Source organism: Trachinotus anak, unplaced genomic scaffold (assembly GCF_046630095.1).
Source record: "Trachinotus anak isolate AG129_WGS33_773 ecotype Australia unplaced genomic scaffold, CSIRO_AGI_Tana_v1 ptg000023l, whole genome shotgun sequence".
In the NCBI taxonomy this organism is placed as follows: Eukaryota; Metazoa; Chordata; class Actinopteri; order Carangiformes; family Carangidae; genus Trachinotus; species Trachinotus anak.
The window spans coordinates 1,222,687-1,239,367 of NW_027273874.1; the positions used below are offsets into that span (position 1 = coordinate 1,222,687).

General features: G+C 40.4%; 1 protein-coding gene across 1 annotated transcript; it reads left to right on the top strand.

The window, feature by feature from the left end:
- Nucleotides 1-295: 295 nt before the first annotated feature.
- On the top strand, nt 296-16,587 carry acadvl (acyl-CoA dehydrogenase very long chain). Its single transcript, XM_071458936.1, has 21 exons — nt 296-410; nt 661-748; nt 871-940; nt 2,295-2,366; nt 2,904-2,976; nt 3,085-3,149; nt 3,264-3,398; nt 3,499-3,643; nt 4,640-4,769; nt 4,875-5,000; nt 5,132-5,330; nt 6,596-6,700; nt 7,123-7,209; nt 7,546-7,608; nt 10,018-10,119; nt 11,902-11,999; nt 13,495-13,567; nt 13,691-13,763; nt 14,094-14,166; nt 14,345-14,420; nt 14,720-16,587. The coding sequence occupies exons 2-21, from the start codon at nt 675-677 to the stop codon at nt 14,855-14,857; spliced, it is 1,977 nt and encodes a 658-aa protein (XP_071315037.1). The 5' UTR covers nt 296-410; nt 661-674; the 3' UTR covers nt 14,858-16,587.
- The last annotated feature ends 94 nt before the right edge of the window (nt 16,588-16,681 follow it).

Here is a 16,681-nt window from a genome sequence, read left to right on the forward strand (position 1 = left end):
TAAAGGTTTATCCATTGTTGCCAGCTTTAAAAATGACTTGTGACTTAACTATAAATCTCAGAATTTGTGAATAGATGGCAGTATACAGTATATTACATAGCATAACCCCACTTTTTAAAAAATATTTTACTATATTTATAATTGTTTTAATAAATTCACTCTAATTTTATTATTTTATTTAGATTTAGATTTTTAATTTTTTTTTATTTTTTCAGTTGCTTTTCTTGTATTTATTTCGGTTCCGCTGTTTGGAGAAGTCTCTCGGGCAACCCCCGGGAGTGTAAAACTACATATCCCATGAAGCACCGCGGTGAGAAAGACAACAGAAGAGGAAAAATCGGGTCACTAGGGGACCAGTCAGTCGGCCACTGCTCGGACGTTGGGGACGTGTTATAATATAACTTCTGCAGGTATGTGATTGAAAACGGCTGTTTTTGGTTTTCGATAGAAGGGATATAATAATTTTAACTGGCCTCTGCTGTTTTTTTCTACGAGGAAGCAAAACACCGAATCAAAAGTGGCCAAGTTACAAAACGTTACGTAGCATAGCTGTGCGCAGCCCGCTATTTTACCCCTTAGCTAACCGTCCTTGTTTGACCGTTTGTCTGTGTGTTGTTTAGCTAATTACGGTAAATTGTGTTTTTTTTTTCCCTTCTTTAGACCAAAATATAATCATGCTGCTTCGCAAAGTGACTCAGTCTTCCGCACTGTGTGGCACCATCCTCAGGATTCCTCCCGTGCTCTCTGGGTAGGTAATATTTAAAGCTATTATTGAACTTGTTGGCTCTTGTCGAAAATGAAATACTCTTAACAATAACGAAAACAATAACAAAGTTCAAAACGACCTATGGTTTCTCGTCTCGGCTACAGAGGTCAGCGGCAGACCAGGGCTGTGATTCCTGTGCAAACCTCCCGTCTCTACGCAAGCCAAGCCGCACAGGTATAAAAAACCCTACAGCCTTCAATATAATTATGATCCGACTGATTTACACCTTTCTAGATATGTTTTGTTCTGTTCGTCAGAATATGATTGAGACTATTGTTGTTCAGTCGCTGGGTGACATAACGTTGGCATCCCCTCCCGCTGGAAGTGGGTGAAAGTTCACTGATCACATGACTCGGTGATAAAGGTGACACCATGAATGTGGGTGACACTGCAGTTGTCCAGGACAGGGTTCAGGACAGGCAGTTGGCAGAAGATATCACACACTGCTGCACACCCACTGTGACAATAATAGATTTAATAAAATCTCTTTGATGTATTAGTTACTTATTATTACTACTTAATTACTTATGCTTATTATTACTTATATGAAATTCGCTTTGCAGACGCTTTTGTTTGAACCCACTTACAATACCTGCAGTCAAATCACATGAGACCATGAGCTAGATGTCATCCAAAAGTGGGAGTGTATCCTTTTTGCATTTTGAATAAACAACTGTTCACTGCCACAGGCCAAGTGCTTAGACATGACATTTTTTTAAAGAAATAAGAGACAAGAAAGGGTTGGTAAGGGCTGCTTAGATGAAGTCTGAAAAGATTGTGTTTTTTTTTGTCTTATAAGTTGTAGCAGATTCTTGTATTTCATAAGTAGAGCTGCCACGTTTCTAATATAACAGGATGTATATATCATATATCATATTTTACAAGCAGAAAAAATGTTACATATCTGCAGCTCATATAGACGTGGTAAAGGATGACTTGTGGCTGTAATTATGGTGTAATGAAACTAATATTGCTTCTGAATTTCTCTGATCTCAGATTTGTCAGTATATTCTTTGACCTGTATTTTTGTCATGATCTTAAAATAATGATTTTATCTGCGGCTCAGCAGCTCAGTAACGACTCATGATCAACACAGTATTTATAAACCACAGTCAAATTTTACACTCAGTCCATCTCCTGACAGCAGAAGCAGAATTGAGAACAACATAATGCATTCAGCTGCTTTAAAACACAGTGTCGGTGATCACAGGGGACTTTTCTTTTCTCCACTACCTACAAACATGGAAAAGTAGTAGTAGATTAGTTTTGCCAATATATACGCATTTTTTATGTTTATAACCATTTAATGCTCTTAGACAAACTGCTTTGCCCTTACAATGACTGAATGAAGCTGTATGACTGAATTATTGCAACGTGTACTTCAACTTTATTTATTTTGTTAAATTATGCACCAAGAGCTTCATTTTCTTCCAGAGCTTCTTTTTTTGTTTTTTTTAACTTAAGTGATGAACCGTTTTCAAGCTCATTCTCTGTTCTCTTCTATCTGTGTTTTGGTTCTCCTCTTCAGGCGGTGCTGGAGAAGCCAGCAGCAGTCGGCAGTGATGCCACCACTAAAGTGGATAAGAAGACAGTCACCAGTGTATGTTGATTCATTATTATTATATTTGAGATTATGTTTCATCATTCTGTGTTTTTTTAAATTTTATTCGAGCAGTTAAGATTTGCCTCTGTTGCTACACATCACTGTATTGATTCAGAATTGAAGGTCCCCTGTGGAGCTTTTGTCCTCCTGTAGCACTATGGAACAGATTTTAATGTCTTTTATTTGGAGGCATGTCCACCTGCTTGTGGATGATGCAGTACGCTGTCCCACTAATAGTTTCCCACTATTCCACTGACTGGCAGGTGGCAGTAACAGATGCAGCGATGTGTCGGTGAAGGCAGCAGAAGAGAAGCTAGTAAACATAAATCTAAAAAATGCTAGTAGCAAAATGTTTTAAAGAAATCATCTTTACAAATGTTTTAGGAGGAAGAAAGTGCATTTAAAACACTTGTTGAACCTCAGGGTTACACAGTTGCACAGCCAGTTGACAGTTAAGGGCACCTTTAACTCAGCTGTTGGATATTCTGTTTGTGTTAGCACAAACTTTACTAAGTTTGACTTCATTTTCCACAGGAATCCAAATCATTTGCTGTCAACATTTTCCAGGGGCAGATTGCAACTGCCCAAGTGTTTCCCTTCCCCTCAGGTAAATCAGAGGACATTCATGTTATTATCTGTTTTAAAATGTGCCAGCATTTCATTAAATACTTCTGTAGAACTTGAAAACAAATATTCACTCTTATCTGCACCGTAGCCCTCAATGAGGAGCAGGAGCAGTTCCTTCGAGAGCTTGTCGGGCCTGTCAGCAAATTTTTTGAGGTAATTTAAAACCTCATTGAGCTCATGGATAAATTTGTCTGATTTCATGCTGATAGCCTCTTAACAACCCTCTTTGTCACCCTCACCTTCCGTGTGTCTGCTTCCTGTGAACAGGAGGTAAATGATCCTGCCAAGAACGATGCTTTGGAGAAGGTGGAGGATCACACCATGGAGGGCCTGAAGGAGATGGGTGCCTTTGGCCTACAGGTGCCAGCTGACCTGGGTGGCCTCGGCCTCTCAAACACACAGGTGCGTCTGTACACATTAGTAAATATTGTGTAGCTGCTAACTGTGTCAGACAGCTCTGTAAACAGTAAATTTAATGGGATGATATCCGTCCATCCCACAGTACGCCCGATTGGTGGAGATCGTTGGCAGTCATGATCTGGGCGTCGGCATCACGCTGGGAGCGCATCAGTCCATTGGCTTCAAGGGCATCTTACTTTTTGGGAATCCAGCCCAGAAGGAGAAGTACCTGCCTAAGCTTGCCACAGGTATGAAGACCAGCATCTTGATTTAGGGCCATATTTAGTTGTGTATTAGTGGACTAAATGCTCATGCTCATTACAAGATAAGGCTGGTGATATTCTGTATTTTTATTATTGTCAGCAAATCCAGTGAAAAGAACAAAAGCAACAATGTCTTAGTTTGTCTCAAAACACTTAATGACTTCCTCCTCATTTTTTAAAACTGGCAAATCATTTGTTAAATAGTTGAGCACTGTGTTTTTAAGGAAAGGTGACTCACAAAGGAGTAAATAACACATTTGTTGGGGACTGTTTCTCGAGGTGAGTTTGATGGATTTATATTTAGTTATAATAGCTAGATAATTTATGTAGGATTGACTCAAAATAAACTACAGTGCCTGTAGTTTTCCTAATAGTAATTGAACACAATATAAAACATTACAAGCTCAACAAACTCAAAATTACATTGATATTGTCACCTATGTCAGCCAATAAATCACAAGAAATGGATGTACAGAAATGCCAAAGATGAGTTTCTGAAACTTTCACCATTCTATAGTGTGTCCACCAGAGAGCAGTGTGTTTATTTTTCAACTGTAAAATGTCTTGCCCAAGACAAATTCATGAGAACCTTACTGAAATGTTTCTGTATGTTCACGGTTCCAGTCCAGCTGGAACATGTAAACATGAAGGTGCAGTAAATCTGAGCCACTTCCCTCTTCAGTGGTTCATTTTAAAGGTGCCTGTGGCATTTGCCTGCAAACAAACTAAGCCTCCATGTATGTGATTTTTGTCTTTTCATAGGATTTGGTAACAATAACAACAAATGAACACACAACATGTGTTATTCTTTAATGTGCTCCTGCAGCTTTTGTTCCACATCCGTGTAGCTCTGCAACCAACGGAGAAATACCACAAGCTTTCAATGTATCGAGAAGTAACATGATCCAGTGAGAGAAAAACATAGAACTGGTTTATCATTTCTGTTGTGTGTGTGTTTACTGTTCATGCTTGTCCCTCCAGGAGAGCATGTTGCTGCCTTCTGTCTGACCGAACCAGCCAGTGGCTCTGATGCTGCCTCTATCAAGACCACAGCTGTTCAGTCCCCCTGCGGACAATATTACACTCTCAGCGGAAGCAAGATCTGGATCAGGTGAGGATGCAGCACAAGTATTCAGAGACTGTCGACCACAAGGGGGCAGCACTGTGACTTACTTAATGGTGCTCTCCTGATCTGATAACCTCTTTCTCCTGAAAGCAATGGAGGCCTGGCTGAGATCTTCACAGTGTTCGCCAAGACCCCCATGAAGGACCCCAAGACTGGGGAGATGAAGGACAAGATTACAGCCTTTGTCGTAGAGAGGAGCTTTGGAGGAGTGACACAGTGAGCACCTTTTTTTCTTTACTTACATTTTTTTTTGGGAGATGTTTTTCAGATATGATTTTGCGCCTTTATGTTAATGCCTTTTTTTCAGATTCCCTAAATCTCTCTTGTCCCTGTCTTCTTGCTTGCAGCGGCCCTCCAGAGAAGAAGATGGGCATCAAGGCCTCCAACACAGCTGAGGTCTACTTCGATAATGTTCGCGTGCCAGCAGACTGTGTGCTGGGTGAGGTGGGTGGAGGTTTCAAGGTCGCCATGAACATCCTGAACAATGGGCGCTTTGGCATGGCAGCCGCCCTCTCCGGCACCATGAAGGGAGTCATCGCCAAAGCTGTGAGTTAAACTACCTCTTGCACAATAAAATGTAGACAGCAAGGGAAGTGGTGTGAGGTGTGACAGCAGTAGATGAGCTCTTCTCATGAATTATTTATCTTCAGCTCACAGCTTCACATCTCTGTATGCGCTGTTGTGTTTCCTATCTGCTGCGTGGATTTTTATCTGTGTTGTCTGGGTTACACCCCCCTGTGTCAGTATCGTATATCCTCCGTTGTGGGTTTGTGGGAAATTCCCCTATCTTGTAGTTCAGTATGGCCTGTTTCTGCGATGCAGCCTCCTGCTGAGGTTACAGACGCTGAAGATTCAAATGGGCTCTTGTGATGTGCGTTGTTTTTCTCAAGCATTATTCTGGGTTGAGCAGGTGACTACATATGTATGTTATAATGCTTTTAAAAACAAGCACATAAAAAAAGAACTGTGTTAAGTGTAAATGTTAAACCTTTTAGAACACTTCATATTCTGATACTGTTGCACAAGCAGCAGTTTGATAAATAACAGACACAATGACCTCATTCTTGACACACAAGGCAACTGGTTTAATAATTGCATAATCTTTCTGACACTGGAAATGTGTGACGAATTTGTGGACATGTCAATCATTTATGTCATGTTTTTTGTTTGCAAAGTGCTCCCCTCTGTTTTCTAGCGCACAGAAAGTAAAATTTGATTATTGGTGCACAATTGATCATTTTTGTTGAGTGTGTTATGTGCAGAAAAATTGGAAAATGCTGTGGGTGACTGTTTCAGGTCGCTTGTCTTGTTTAACCAATAGCACAACATCATACAAAACGATTCAGTGCACGTTTATGTAAAATATAGAGAAGCAGAAGATTCAGAAGCTGCAACCATCAAATACTTGGCTTTTATATTTTTTTAACAGAAAGTGAAACACTACAAACTCATTACTGTCATATTGTCCTACTGTCAGATGCTGCTCCAACCACAGTAAACAAGATTATTTTTGTCCCTGCACAAAGTTTAGCATGTAAATGCTTATATGTATACATCATTGCTGTAGACTGTGATATCCATCCAAATGAATTACAAAGATCACAGTACAGAAACCTTTAAAGAAGTTCTAATGGGAGGAATCCCTGTCCTCAATATTTTATAAACTGAGCAGGAGATGCATGTGTATGGGAGACAAAATCTGAATGTTCTCGTGCTATTGTAAGAGAAATGACCTGTTTAGATGATGAAGATGCAGCCTGTAACTGTGAATCAAGGTGTGACAGTGATCATCATTTTCCTCTTTTCACCAGGTGGATCACGCAGCCAACAGAACCCAGTTTGGGAGCAAAATCCACAACTACGGCGCCATCCAGGAGAAGATGGCGCGCATGGCAATGCTGCAGTATGTCACAGAGGTCAGGACTACCTAACAGTGAATTTTCTACCTGTGCTCCAGTCTGATTCACCTTTAACTCAGCAATTTCGAAACTGAGATGTCTAATGAACGACATCAGGCGTAATTTCCTGTTTTACCCACAAACATCTCTGTGCAACAGCATAATCCACAGGTTGAGACTCTGCATTGTTGTGGCACGTCGCTGGTTGGTATTTACTGTAAATCATGCCATTTTAAAGAAGCACAATTGTCCCGTCTAAAAAATCCCTTTTCATTTGATTAGCAAGGATGTTTTGAGCATTCAGTTACACCACGTTTACACTTGTATAGTCACAGTGTGTAATCTTTGCATTATTTTGTACTGTTGCAGAAAATCTCTGCAGCTGAACAAGGTGTATTTAAAAGCCACGCTGACATTGCATCCTCTGTGTCTTCTTGCAGTCAATGGCCTACATGATCAGTGGGAACATGGACAGTGGAGCGACTGAGTTCCAGATAGAGGCTGCCATCAGCAAAATCTTTGCCTCCGTAAGAACTCAACAGTTTCATTGGTTTAAGAGGCATATCAGAGGTGCTATTAGTTCCCATAGCTCCTGGCTGACTGTGCTTAATTGCTCTTAAGATCATCTCTCATAGGAACCAGGCAGTCTTTTAGAAAATGCTGCATTAATCTGGTTTTATACTTTGTATGTACTGCATGTTTCTTACATCTCAGTGCTAAATGCAGCATGTCTTTTGTAACATTTCATGATGTTCCTTATTCTGTGGAAAACACATGGTGGTAGGGGAAGTAGATGTATCAAGACTTGTTTACTGAATTAAGATGATTGTGTGTGTCTGTTTTTTTTCCCTCATTTGTGACAGGAAGCAGCGTGGACCGTGACCGACGAGTGTATTCAAGTTATGGGTGGCATGGGTTTTATGAAGGTGAGTGCTCAGTCCACATCCTGTTACATACAAACCAGATGACAATTGAGAATCTGCATCTGAAATATACACGCCAGCGGTTTGTGAGTGTTGTCGCCAGTTATTGAATTTTAGCATTTAACATCCCAGTGAAAGCAGATGCTGCTACGCAAAAGGCAAACACAAGAAGTTAATCAAACAGCTATTTCACAGTGTAAATGAGCAATGTTACATTTGCTTCAGCTGGCTATCAAGAAGCAGGGACTAGTGAGTCAGCTGCTAATTTTAGCCTGTTTTCCAAAACCCAGGATTTTTAAGGATTCAAGAATTTGACCTGGGTTTTGACTACTGCAGGAACCAAGGTCAAAATACTCTGCACCATACTTCCTAACCCCCAAAATCTCCCTCATCAAAGTACATTTTCACTCCAAGAACTTTTCCAAGAATCCAGGTACATTTTAAACTGATGAACCGTGGTCTGAATACGTCACGGTTTAGTTGTGTTTTGACCACAATATGCTCTTAGCAGGAACTTTTCCAGACCCATTATAGAAACATAGCAACTTAACTAGCATTTCCTGTGCCATAGTTTCTGACCGCAAAGAAGTGTGTGCTCTGGGGACAGGATTTTTGGCAACCGTGGAGCGATTAGGGAATAGATTTCAGTGCCGTTACAATATTTATTCACACAGTCAGCAGGCACTACGTACCAGCAGCATCCACATTGGTACTAGTGGTAGAATTTTTATCCACTCTAATGTGATTAGGGAGCAGAAATCACGAGTGAATAAGTAACCAAGAGACACAAAACTTTGCCAGTAGTCATAATGCAGTTATGTACTCAAGCAGAAATAAATTACAGTGAAACACTTCAGCTCTCTGACACTGTGCCAACAGTCAGTCCTGTGTTTTCAGTGGTGTGTCCCCTTTCAAACATCTATTCAAACATTACAGGAATTAGTAGCTTACAAAGAACATCACAATGTCTCTATTGTATCAAACAGTGCTTTCATTTCTTAATCTGTCTTCAGTCTATTTGCTTAGTCCTCAGGCTTCTTCACAAACAGTGGGAAGTCAAACAGGAATGTTCAATAAGGACCTTTATTTCCCAGTGTCCTGATGCTCCTTACTTCCTGGTACCATTGACTGTAGAGGGAACACTATTTCCTGCTTTACCAGTCACTTTGTGTACTGAACCAACATTAGCATATGTCCATTCTTCATTTGCAGTGACTTGAACTTGAACATGTTTTGAATAAAGAGCAACTTATCTGTGATGACATCAGCCAGCAATAAAAGTGCTATGAGCTTCTAACAACTACTACAAATGTATTGGTGAAGGTACAACAACTTTGTTTCTTAGAAAAAGGTATATATATAGTATAAATGGCCACATAATCTTTGTTTTACCATTGTGGTGTTGAGTCACATAGTTGTAACATGCAAGTCGCTCATTCTCAGAAAATGCAAAAACCACACAGATGGTTTCCCGAGGTAAAAAGAGAGAACAAACAAGAATAGACCGGTACAAGCTAGCTGAAAAGATGGGGGCGACGTAAAGTTGTGTAAACAACATTGTTGCTGTTCTTAAAATAAACCAAACGATACGTGAGGCCACCTGCTGCTGCTTTACCTCAATACAGTGGAAAGTATGCCCAAAAACTTCGAAGAACCACCTGCAGCCCTGGTACAAACTGTGCTCTGCAGGCAAAATAACCTGCACAATTTAATGTAATTTAACTTAACAACAGAACAATTCACAATTCCTAAATCACTAAAAACCTCAACAGAGATTTAAGATATTAAGCTTAAGAAATGTGTGTATTATAGGCTGTTGTGTTGTGTTGATGCACTGTGCAGATGATGTTGTCATTTCGTCCACTTCCTACATGTTTCTGCAAGTTGAGGGGGAAAAACACTGATACAACGGGCATTGTATTAGTTCTCCTCACTGTGTGCATTTTGACTCAAGGTTTCATTTCACTAAGGAAGTAAAGTGAGAAGTGTGGCCCGTACATTTTCATTTCTGCTCTTCTGGGCAGAACACGCTGCCTAAAATACCTACAGTGTCTTGCACTTTGGCTTTAAAACAAATAGTGGTTGTCTCTTTTATTCTTTTCACCAGGAGTTTTCTCTGCCTTATCTTAACTTGTTTGAGAAGCTGAGATCAAAATATCTTGCATGTATAAGAGATGATAAATATCACAGCTCATTGCTTCATGTTCATTCCTCAGTATGGCGGTTCCTCACAGAATTCACAGACTGAGATAAAGAGTGAATTTTAAAGAGTATTCTCAAATAAATTTACATTTAGTGCATTGCAAGTAGTAAATTATGTCTTATATATGATTATTGCATCTTAATTCTTACACAGGATTTAGTTGACAAAGAGGTGGAAGCTCCTCATTTTCCTGTATCTGTACCCTGCAGGACTCTGGAGTGGAAAGAGTGATGAGGGATCTGAGGATTTTCCGAATCTTTGAGGGCACCAATGACATCCTGAGGCTCTTTGTGGCCCTCAATGGTTTCCAGGTAACATAAAACCCCTTTGCTGTATTGTTCTTCTTCAGAATCAGCTGTGATGATCTGATAATATGTGTGTGGAAAAGTACAGACGTTCTGCAGAGAGGAAGTGATTTCTGCTTGCTGTTAAAAACTTGTTACAGTATTTCCTATGCAACTTACAAGACACTGGCACATCCTGAAGCTGAAGAAAATGGGTGATCAAGAGCCAGCTTCCTTTTTCTTATTTTACACCACAGATCTTTGTTGAGCATGTGTTTCCTAACCGTGCCTTGTCAATCTCTTCTGTGTCTTAAAGGAAAGGCAAATTTATTTGTATAGCACATTATCATACACAGTGTGTAATACTTTCAGTCAAAATAAAAGAAGCATAATAATAGAGGTAAAAGCATAATAAGAAAACAGTGTAAAAACTATAAAAACATTGACTATAAACCAGATATATCTAATTACGGTGCAAGATTAAATGATTAAATGAAGGCAGTGGAGAACAGCAGTTTTTACGGTTACGTTTTGGGCAGATTTGATATCCTCTGGGAGCTGCTTCCTGCAGTGAGCAGCATAGTGGCTGTTTAGTTTTAACTCTGGGCACCACGAACTGACCAGCTCCCACAGATCTCAGAGACCTGTTAGGCTCATATACATCAAACATTTCAGAAATATATTTAGGCTCCACATCTATATATATTTAGTAACTTGTAGACAATAAGTAAAACAGTTCTGTATCTGACTGGAAGCCAGTGCAAAGATCTGGAGTGACATGCTCTCCTTTCTTAGTTTTAGCCAGCAGCATTTTAATAAGCTGTAGCTGTCTAATGATCTTATGTGGTAAACCAGTGAGGAGAGTGTTGCAATAATGGACTCTGGAGGATATAAAGACATGAATAAGTTTCTCTAGGTCTTGGTTAGACACAAGGTCTCTGAGCCTAGTTATGTTTTTAAGATGCTTCGATAGCTTTGATGTGGTCACTGAAACTGAGATCCCTACTCATGACTTCAGCAAGATTTTATAACATGGGTTGAAGTCTTAAAGTAAAGACTGGACACATTATTGAAGGAGAGGAGGAACAGCCGATTCCCACCCACCAATAGGTAGGTGGGAATCTGTACAATCTGCCAACACTGACAACATTTTCTAATGAAATGCTGTGAATTTTATTTTTGATGTTTTGCTCCTTAAAAAATAAAAGGCAGCGAAACTAAAACAGCAGTTGATGGTGTTTAATTGCTGGTCTGGATACGACCATAGTTTTACCTAATGGTGGAGAAAACCATACGTTTTCATGAAATCCTGCTGTATTAGGCCACACTCCTCATGCCTGCTCAACAGGAAGAGATTTTTAGGCAACGATTACAGCATTTTTTTTTTTACCCATAAACCATTAAATATTTGTCATACATTAACCCTTTTATTTTTACTCACATCTGTGTAACTAACTGTTACTAACAATAGCTGCCTAACAGTGTTACAATCTTGGTTCTACAAGGACTCGGTGTGAAAGGGGGCATTACTCAGCCTGTTACAGTGCATTTTGTAATATATATTAAAAGGCTCCTGACGAGCTGGCTTCAGTTCTTTTCCTATAACATCAGTTATTTGTGACTAAATAAGCCACAATCAATCCTCAGGAAGAAGAGTTAATCACTCAAAACATCTGCGTGTGTGTCTTTGGCAGAAAACCATGTGTTCATGTATCACTCACAATAAGAGGAGAAAAAATGTTTTCAGCGCCTTAAATCAGTCGCCCTCATCGTTGATCATCATGCACAACCCTCTCTGCTTCCCTGCAGAACGCTGGTAACCAGTTGAAGGGTTTACAGAAGGCCCTGAAGAACCCGCTCGGCAACGCTGGGCTGCTTGCAGGAGAGATCACCAAGAGAGCCAAAAGGTAGCATCATGCACACACACACAAACACACAACGGGAGATAAAGACTTCCCCTGCATAACATGACGGATGCAATTTATTTAACGAGTTTCAGTATCAGTTGCATCCTTCATTAAACCACTTTAAAGTTGCAATCGAGCAGAAACAACTGATCTTACTGGGGTATATTTTATATCAGCTCCTTCTGAGAAATGTTTGTTTGAAGTTTACTTAAGTGTATCAGCACACGCACACGTGTGTACTTGTACTTGCTACATAGTAAGGACCAAAAAAAGTATTTTACTAACAGAGTGAGGACATTTTGGGAAAGTGAGGACATTTTGGCCGGTCCTCACTTTTTTAGACACCTTCAAATCACATTTTGAGGGTTAAGACTTGGTTTTAGAGTTATGGTTAGAACTAGGTTTAGTTTAGGGTCAGGGTTAGGGTTAGGCACTCAGTTGTGATGGTTAAGGTTAGGGTAAGGGGCTAGGGAATGCATTATGTCAACGAGTGTCCTCACAAAGATGGAAGTACAAGTATGTGTGCACACACACACAGCTGTCACAGAATCAAAATCTCCTTCCCTCTTCAAGTTAATGCGTTTGAAAACTTCCCGCAGCAGATTAATGCTTTCAGACATGCTGTGTTTGAGTCCTCTATTGATTCTTCTTACCAAACTCGAACGCAGCTAATTTTTCTTAATGTGTCCGTATTCCCTTTGTCCTCCAACACTCAACTCTGAAGGATTACACACACACACACACACACGGGATAACTTATATGCAGAAAACTGCCTCTGGCCTCATTCAATCTGTAATCTTGAATCTTTGAACGCCTCTCTTCCATGTTCACACTGTGTTGTGGTGCAGATTACAACAACCAAACCTCTCCCACCATTTCTTTAACTTTCTCATAATCTAACATTCTCACACACCTCACACTGTAATTGGCCAGCTCTGCAGAGGTGAGAAAGTTTGCAACTAGTTCTGACATTTTCACACTATTGCAACACTGCCATTGTCCTCCCGGAGAGACTGTGAGTAAATGTGTGCTGTTGTTCCTATCTGCATCTCACCCTTCTCTATGATGGCCCGGCTTTTCAATCTGCCTTTGACTGTGTCTGTTCAGATCAGGTGCAAACACCTTTGCCTTCTGAAGTGGTCGAACAGCTCGTAACATTACACGGCCCTTACACACGCTGTGCACAGGACAAGCTGCGTGTGTCATCCACCTAATAATGATAATCTAATAGTTGCGTAACTGAATCAGTTGCACTATATATTTGTATCTGTAATCCAAAGCGGCTCTTGAGGCTTTTAAGTGTTATCTTTTGTATTGAGTGGCCACATTAAGTGGATCATTATCTATTGGTTTGTGAGCACAGTTTGAGTGCACAGTAGCAACTGAGACAGCACAGATTCAGCTAATGGAGGACTTATTTCACTGGGTGGCTGTTGGTGTATTTGTGCTTCCCCAGCCATGTTGATATAACGGTCTTCTTTGTTGATTCTGTAGGAAGGCAGGTCTGGGCACAGGTCTGACTCTGCAGGGAACCATACATCCTGAGCTGGCACAGAGCGGTGAACTGGTATGTTACTGTCTCAGGCATTTATTGAAGGGGCTTCCCCACAGCAGTGAGTGGGTGCACAAATGACAGTTTGACAGGACAGACTTTTTTCAATTTTTTTTCTTTTCTTTTTTCAATTTCTAGACGGTTAAAGCCATTGAACAGTTCGGAGCAGTGGTTGAGGAACTGCTTATAAAACATGGCAAGAAGATCATTGGTAAGTGTGTGTGCTTATGTGTGCCGGTGAGAAAAAAGCCTGTGGGTGTTGGAAAAGTGAAAATCTGCATAGAAAATCCCCAACTGGAAGATTTTGGGTGTTTGGGCTGGATGTAGAGTCATTTCAGACATTTGTGATTTGCTTTTCGAGTCCTTCAAGAGAGAGGAATTAAGATCTGTCCACAGCGAGTCACACAAAACAGTATCACAGTCATGTCCAATTAATTTTTGGTTTAATGGCAATCAGTCCTCTTATTTATAGGTATGTTTGTTTAGCAGTTGTGTAATAAGTTTGTGTTAAGTCATCTCAACAAGCACTGTCATGTTTCAGATGAACAGTTTGTGCTGAAGAGAGTTGCTGACTGTGCCATTGACCTCTATGCCATGGTGGTCGTCCTGTCCCGGTAAGAGAATGAACAGAGTCAGCTTTTAACTGACTTTTTTTTTTTTTTTTTAACCACCATTGTCCCCGTTTCACTCCTTTACTCTTCTTCCCACGTCCTCTGTGGCCTTTGTTTCCCCATACACCCTCCTACGCAGCCTAAAGAGATGTTTCTCGTGTCTTTTTCCTCTCCTCCGCAGGGCTTCACGCTCTCTGACTCAGGGCCATGCCTCAGCTCAGCATGAGAAGATGCTGTGTGAGACCTGGTGTATGGAGGTAAGACACACACTGAAGACAATGTCTGAAGTGGTTTGAATCCTAAATTTAGACTGAATATTGTGTAGTGAACGTGAGAAAAAAAATCTGTGTAAGGCCACTACAGATTATTATTAGTGCTTAATTTGTGTGTAACTGTCACTTTTTCAAGAAGTCAAGTTCAAGCTAACATGAAATTAGTTATTAGTGAATTGCATTTTACAGAGTCAGTAAGCAGCCCCGGCTTTTATCCACAATTTTCCATTTGTCTTGAGTCCAAAAAGCTTCCACACTGCTTTAATGCTCCCTTCATCCCTCAGGCCTATGAGAGGGTCACACGCGACATCAAGGCTCTGCAATCCAGTGACTCCAGGCGGCTCTTCAAGAACATGCACTCCATCTCTACAGCCATGGTGGAGAACGGAGGAGTGGTTTCTCCTCACCCTCTGGGTTTCTAAATCCGCCACGCTCCCTTTTTATTATTAGTATTTTTCTGTCCCTCCATTTCTCGCCAGGTTCTGGGTCATCTGCAGCAGGATCCCTCAGACTTAATCAACTTTTATTATCATTACCCCTCCACCACATATCAGTGGCAAATGGCAGAATGGCTGCATTTTTACAGCGCTTTTATCCAAAGCACTTTACAATTGGCTTCTCATTCGAATATTCACACACACACGCACTCACACACTGGTGGCAGCGAGCTATCATGCGAAGGGGCTGATCTGACTATCCTGAGCAATTTGGGGTTCAGTGTCTGTGACGTGTGGACGACCCACTCTTCCTCCTGAGCAGTTTAATCTGTTCTATATACCTCCTTTTACACGGGACAGAAAACCCACAAAAACCCACTAACATCTGGCTGTTGTCGTCAGTGTGAAAGGGAACAATCACATTCACTCCTGGGTCAATTGACTCTGCAGTAGTCACGTCTATCTATTTCCTCCAGCCCCAGTCAGCAGTGATATAAACATGACCCTTGCGTGAACGCGCTAATTCTTCGGCCCGATTCCACTGTGACGTCTTTCAGAGCTTTAGGATTAAGCGTTCATGTACTGAGCAGCATTTGCAACCTAGGGCTGAAATGATTCATAGTTTTTACACAAGAATCACAATTCAAAACTTAAGGGTTCATTTTACTGAGTTATCTTGATTGTAATCTACTTAAGTCTCTTTGTGAACCTGTTTTCCAGTCATGTATTTATTTCATTTTGACTAACAACCTCGAGAAATTGGGCTGAAGGTCTTGATTTGAATTTTTATCTGTAAAACGTAAAAAGATTTTAATCTGACAATAAATTAGAAAAGTACAGAAGTATTTCTACAAATCATTCAACCCTACTACCTGCATTTAACAACCACTGATGACCGAATGTCTCAAATGTGTGCACGGAGCTTTTCAATGCACCATTTACTTTGTATCTCTGCCTTCATAACTGCAGCTGAATGAAAGGTTTCATCATTTAATCTGCTGAAACATGGAGCTATGGTGTTATTTTTGTCCAATAATACAACAACAACAACAACAATGCAACTGAGATTAGAGGCCAGTGAATAGAGGAAGCTTTTAACTAACCTGTTTCAAGCTGTTTAATTTATATACAAAGGTACTTTAAAGGACAGATTTGCCTTTGGATTTGTACACTTATCTACATTGTTTTCAGATGTGTATATAATGGTGTGGTGTTTATGTACTTTACTGCCTTTCTGCATGTTAATTCAGCTCACTTGGTGCTCATCACGGATGTATTAATGTCAGGAGCAAAGCCTTTGCCTTAGAAACCGGTCCACAGATGCTGTTCAAAGTTGCTGCTCTGACTTGAGTCAAACACAAAATGTGCAGGTTTCATTTTTCACTCTTTACTAACGACCGTCACATTAGCTTCAAAAGAGCGAGTGTTTGCTTTCTCAGCTAAAGGTAGCAGGCATCATTAACTGTAAATAGTAGTTTCATGTGGCTCAGGCTTTGGGTTGATGACTGACTGTACAGCTTCCATTAACCTGAAGAGGTCTGCACACATTCATGACTTCTCATACTTGTATTGTGACAAAGTGCTGCTGTTAGATATGAGGATCGTTTCAGCTGTTGTGGAGACGCAGTGTTTGTGCAGATCCTCTTTGAGCTTTTTGGTTGAACAACACACTTCTATTGGGAATCATAAATAAAGTACTTATTGATCTGGCTGTCTATCCGTTTATCTGATTGGTGGCATTTACTTACATACATTTGTGAGGGCTTCGCCTGAACAGAGGAGCAGTAAATAGTAAGTGTTGTGTAGTGT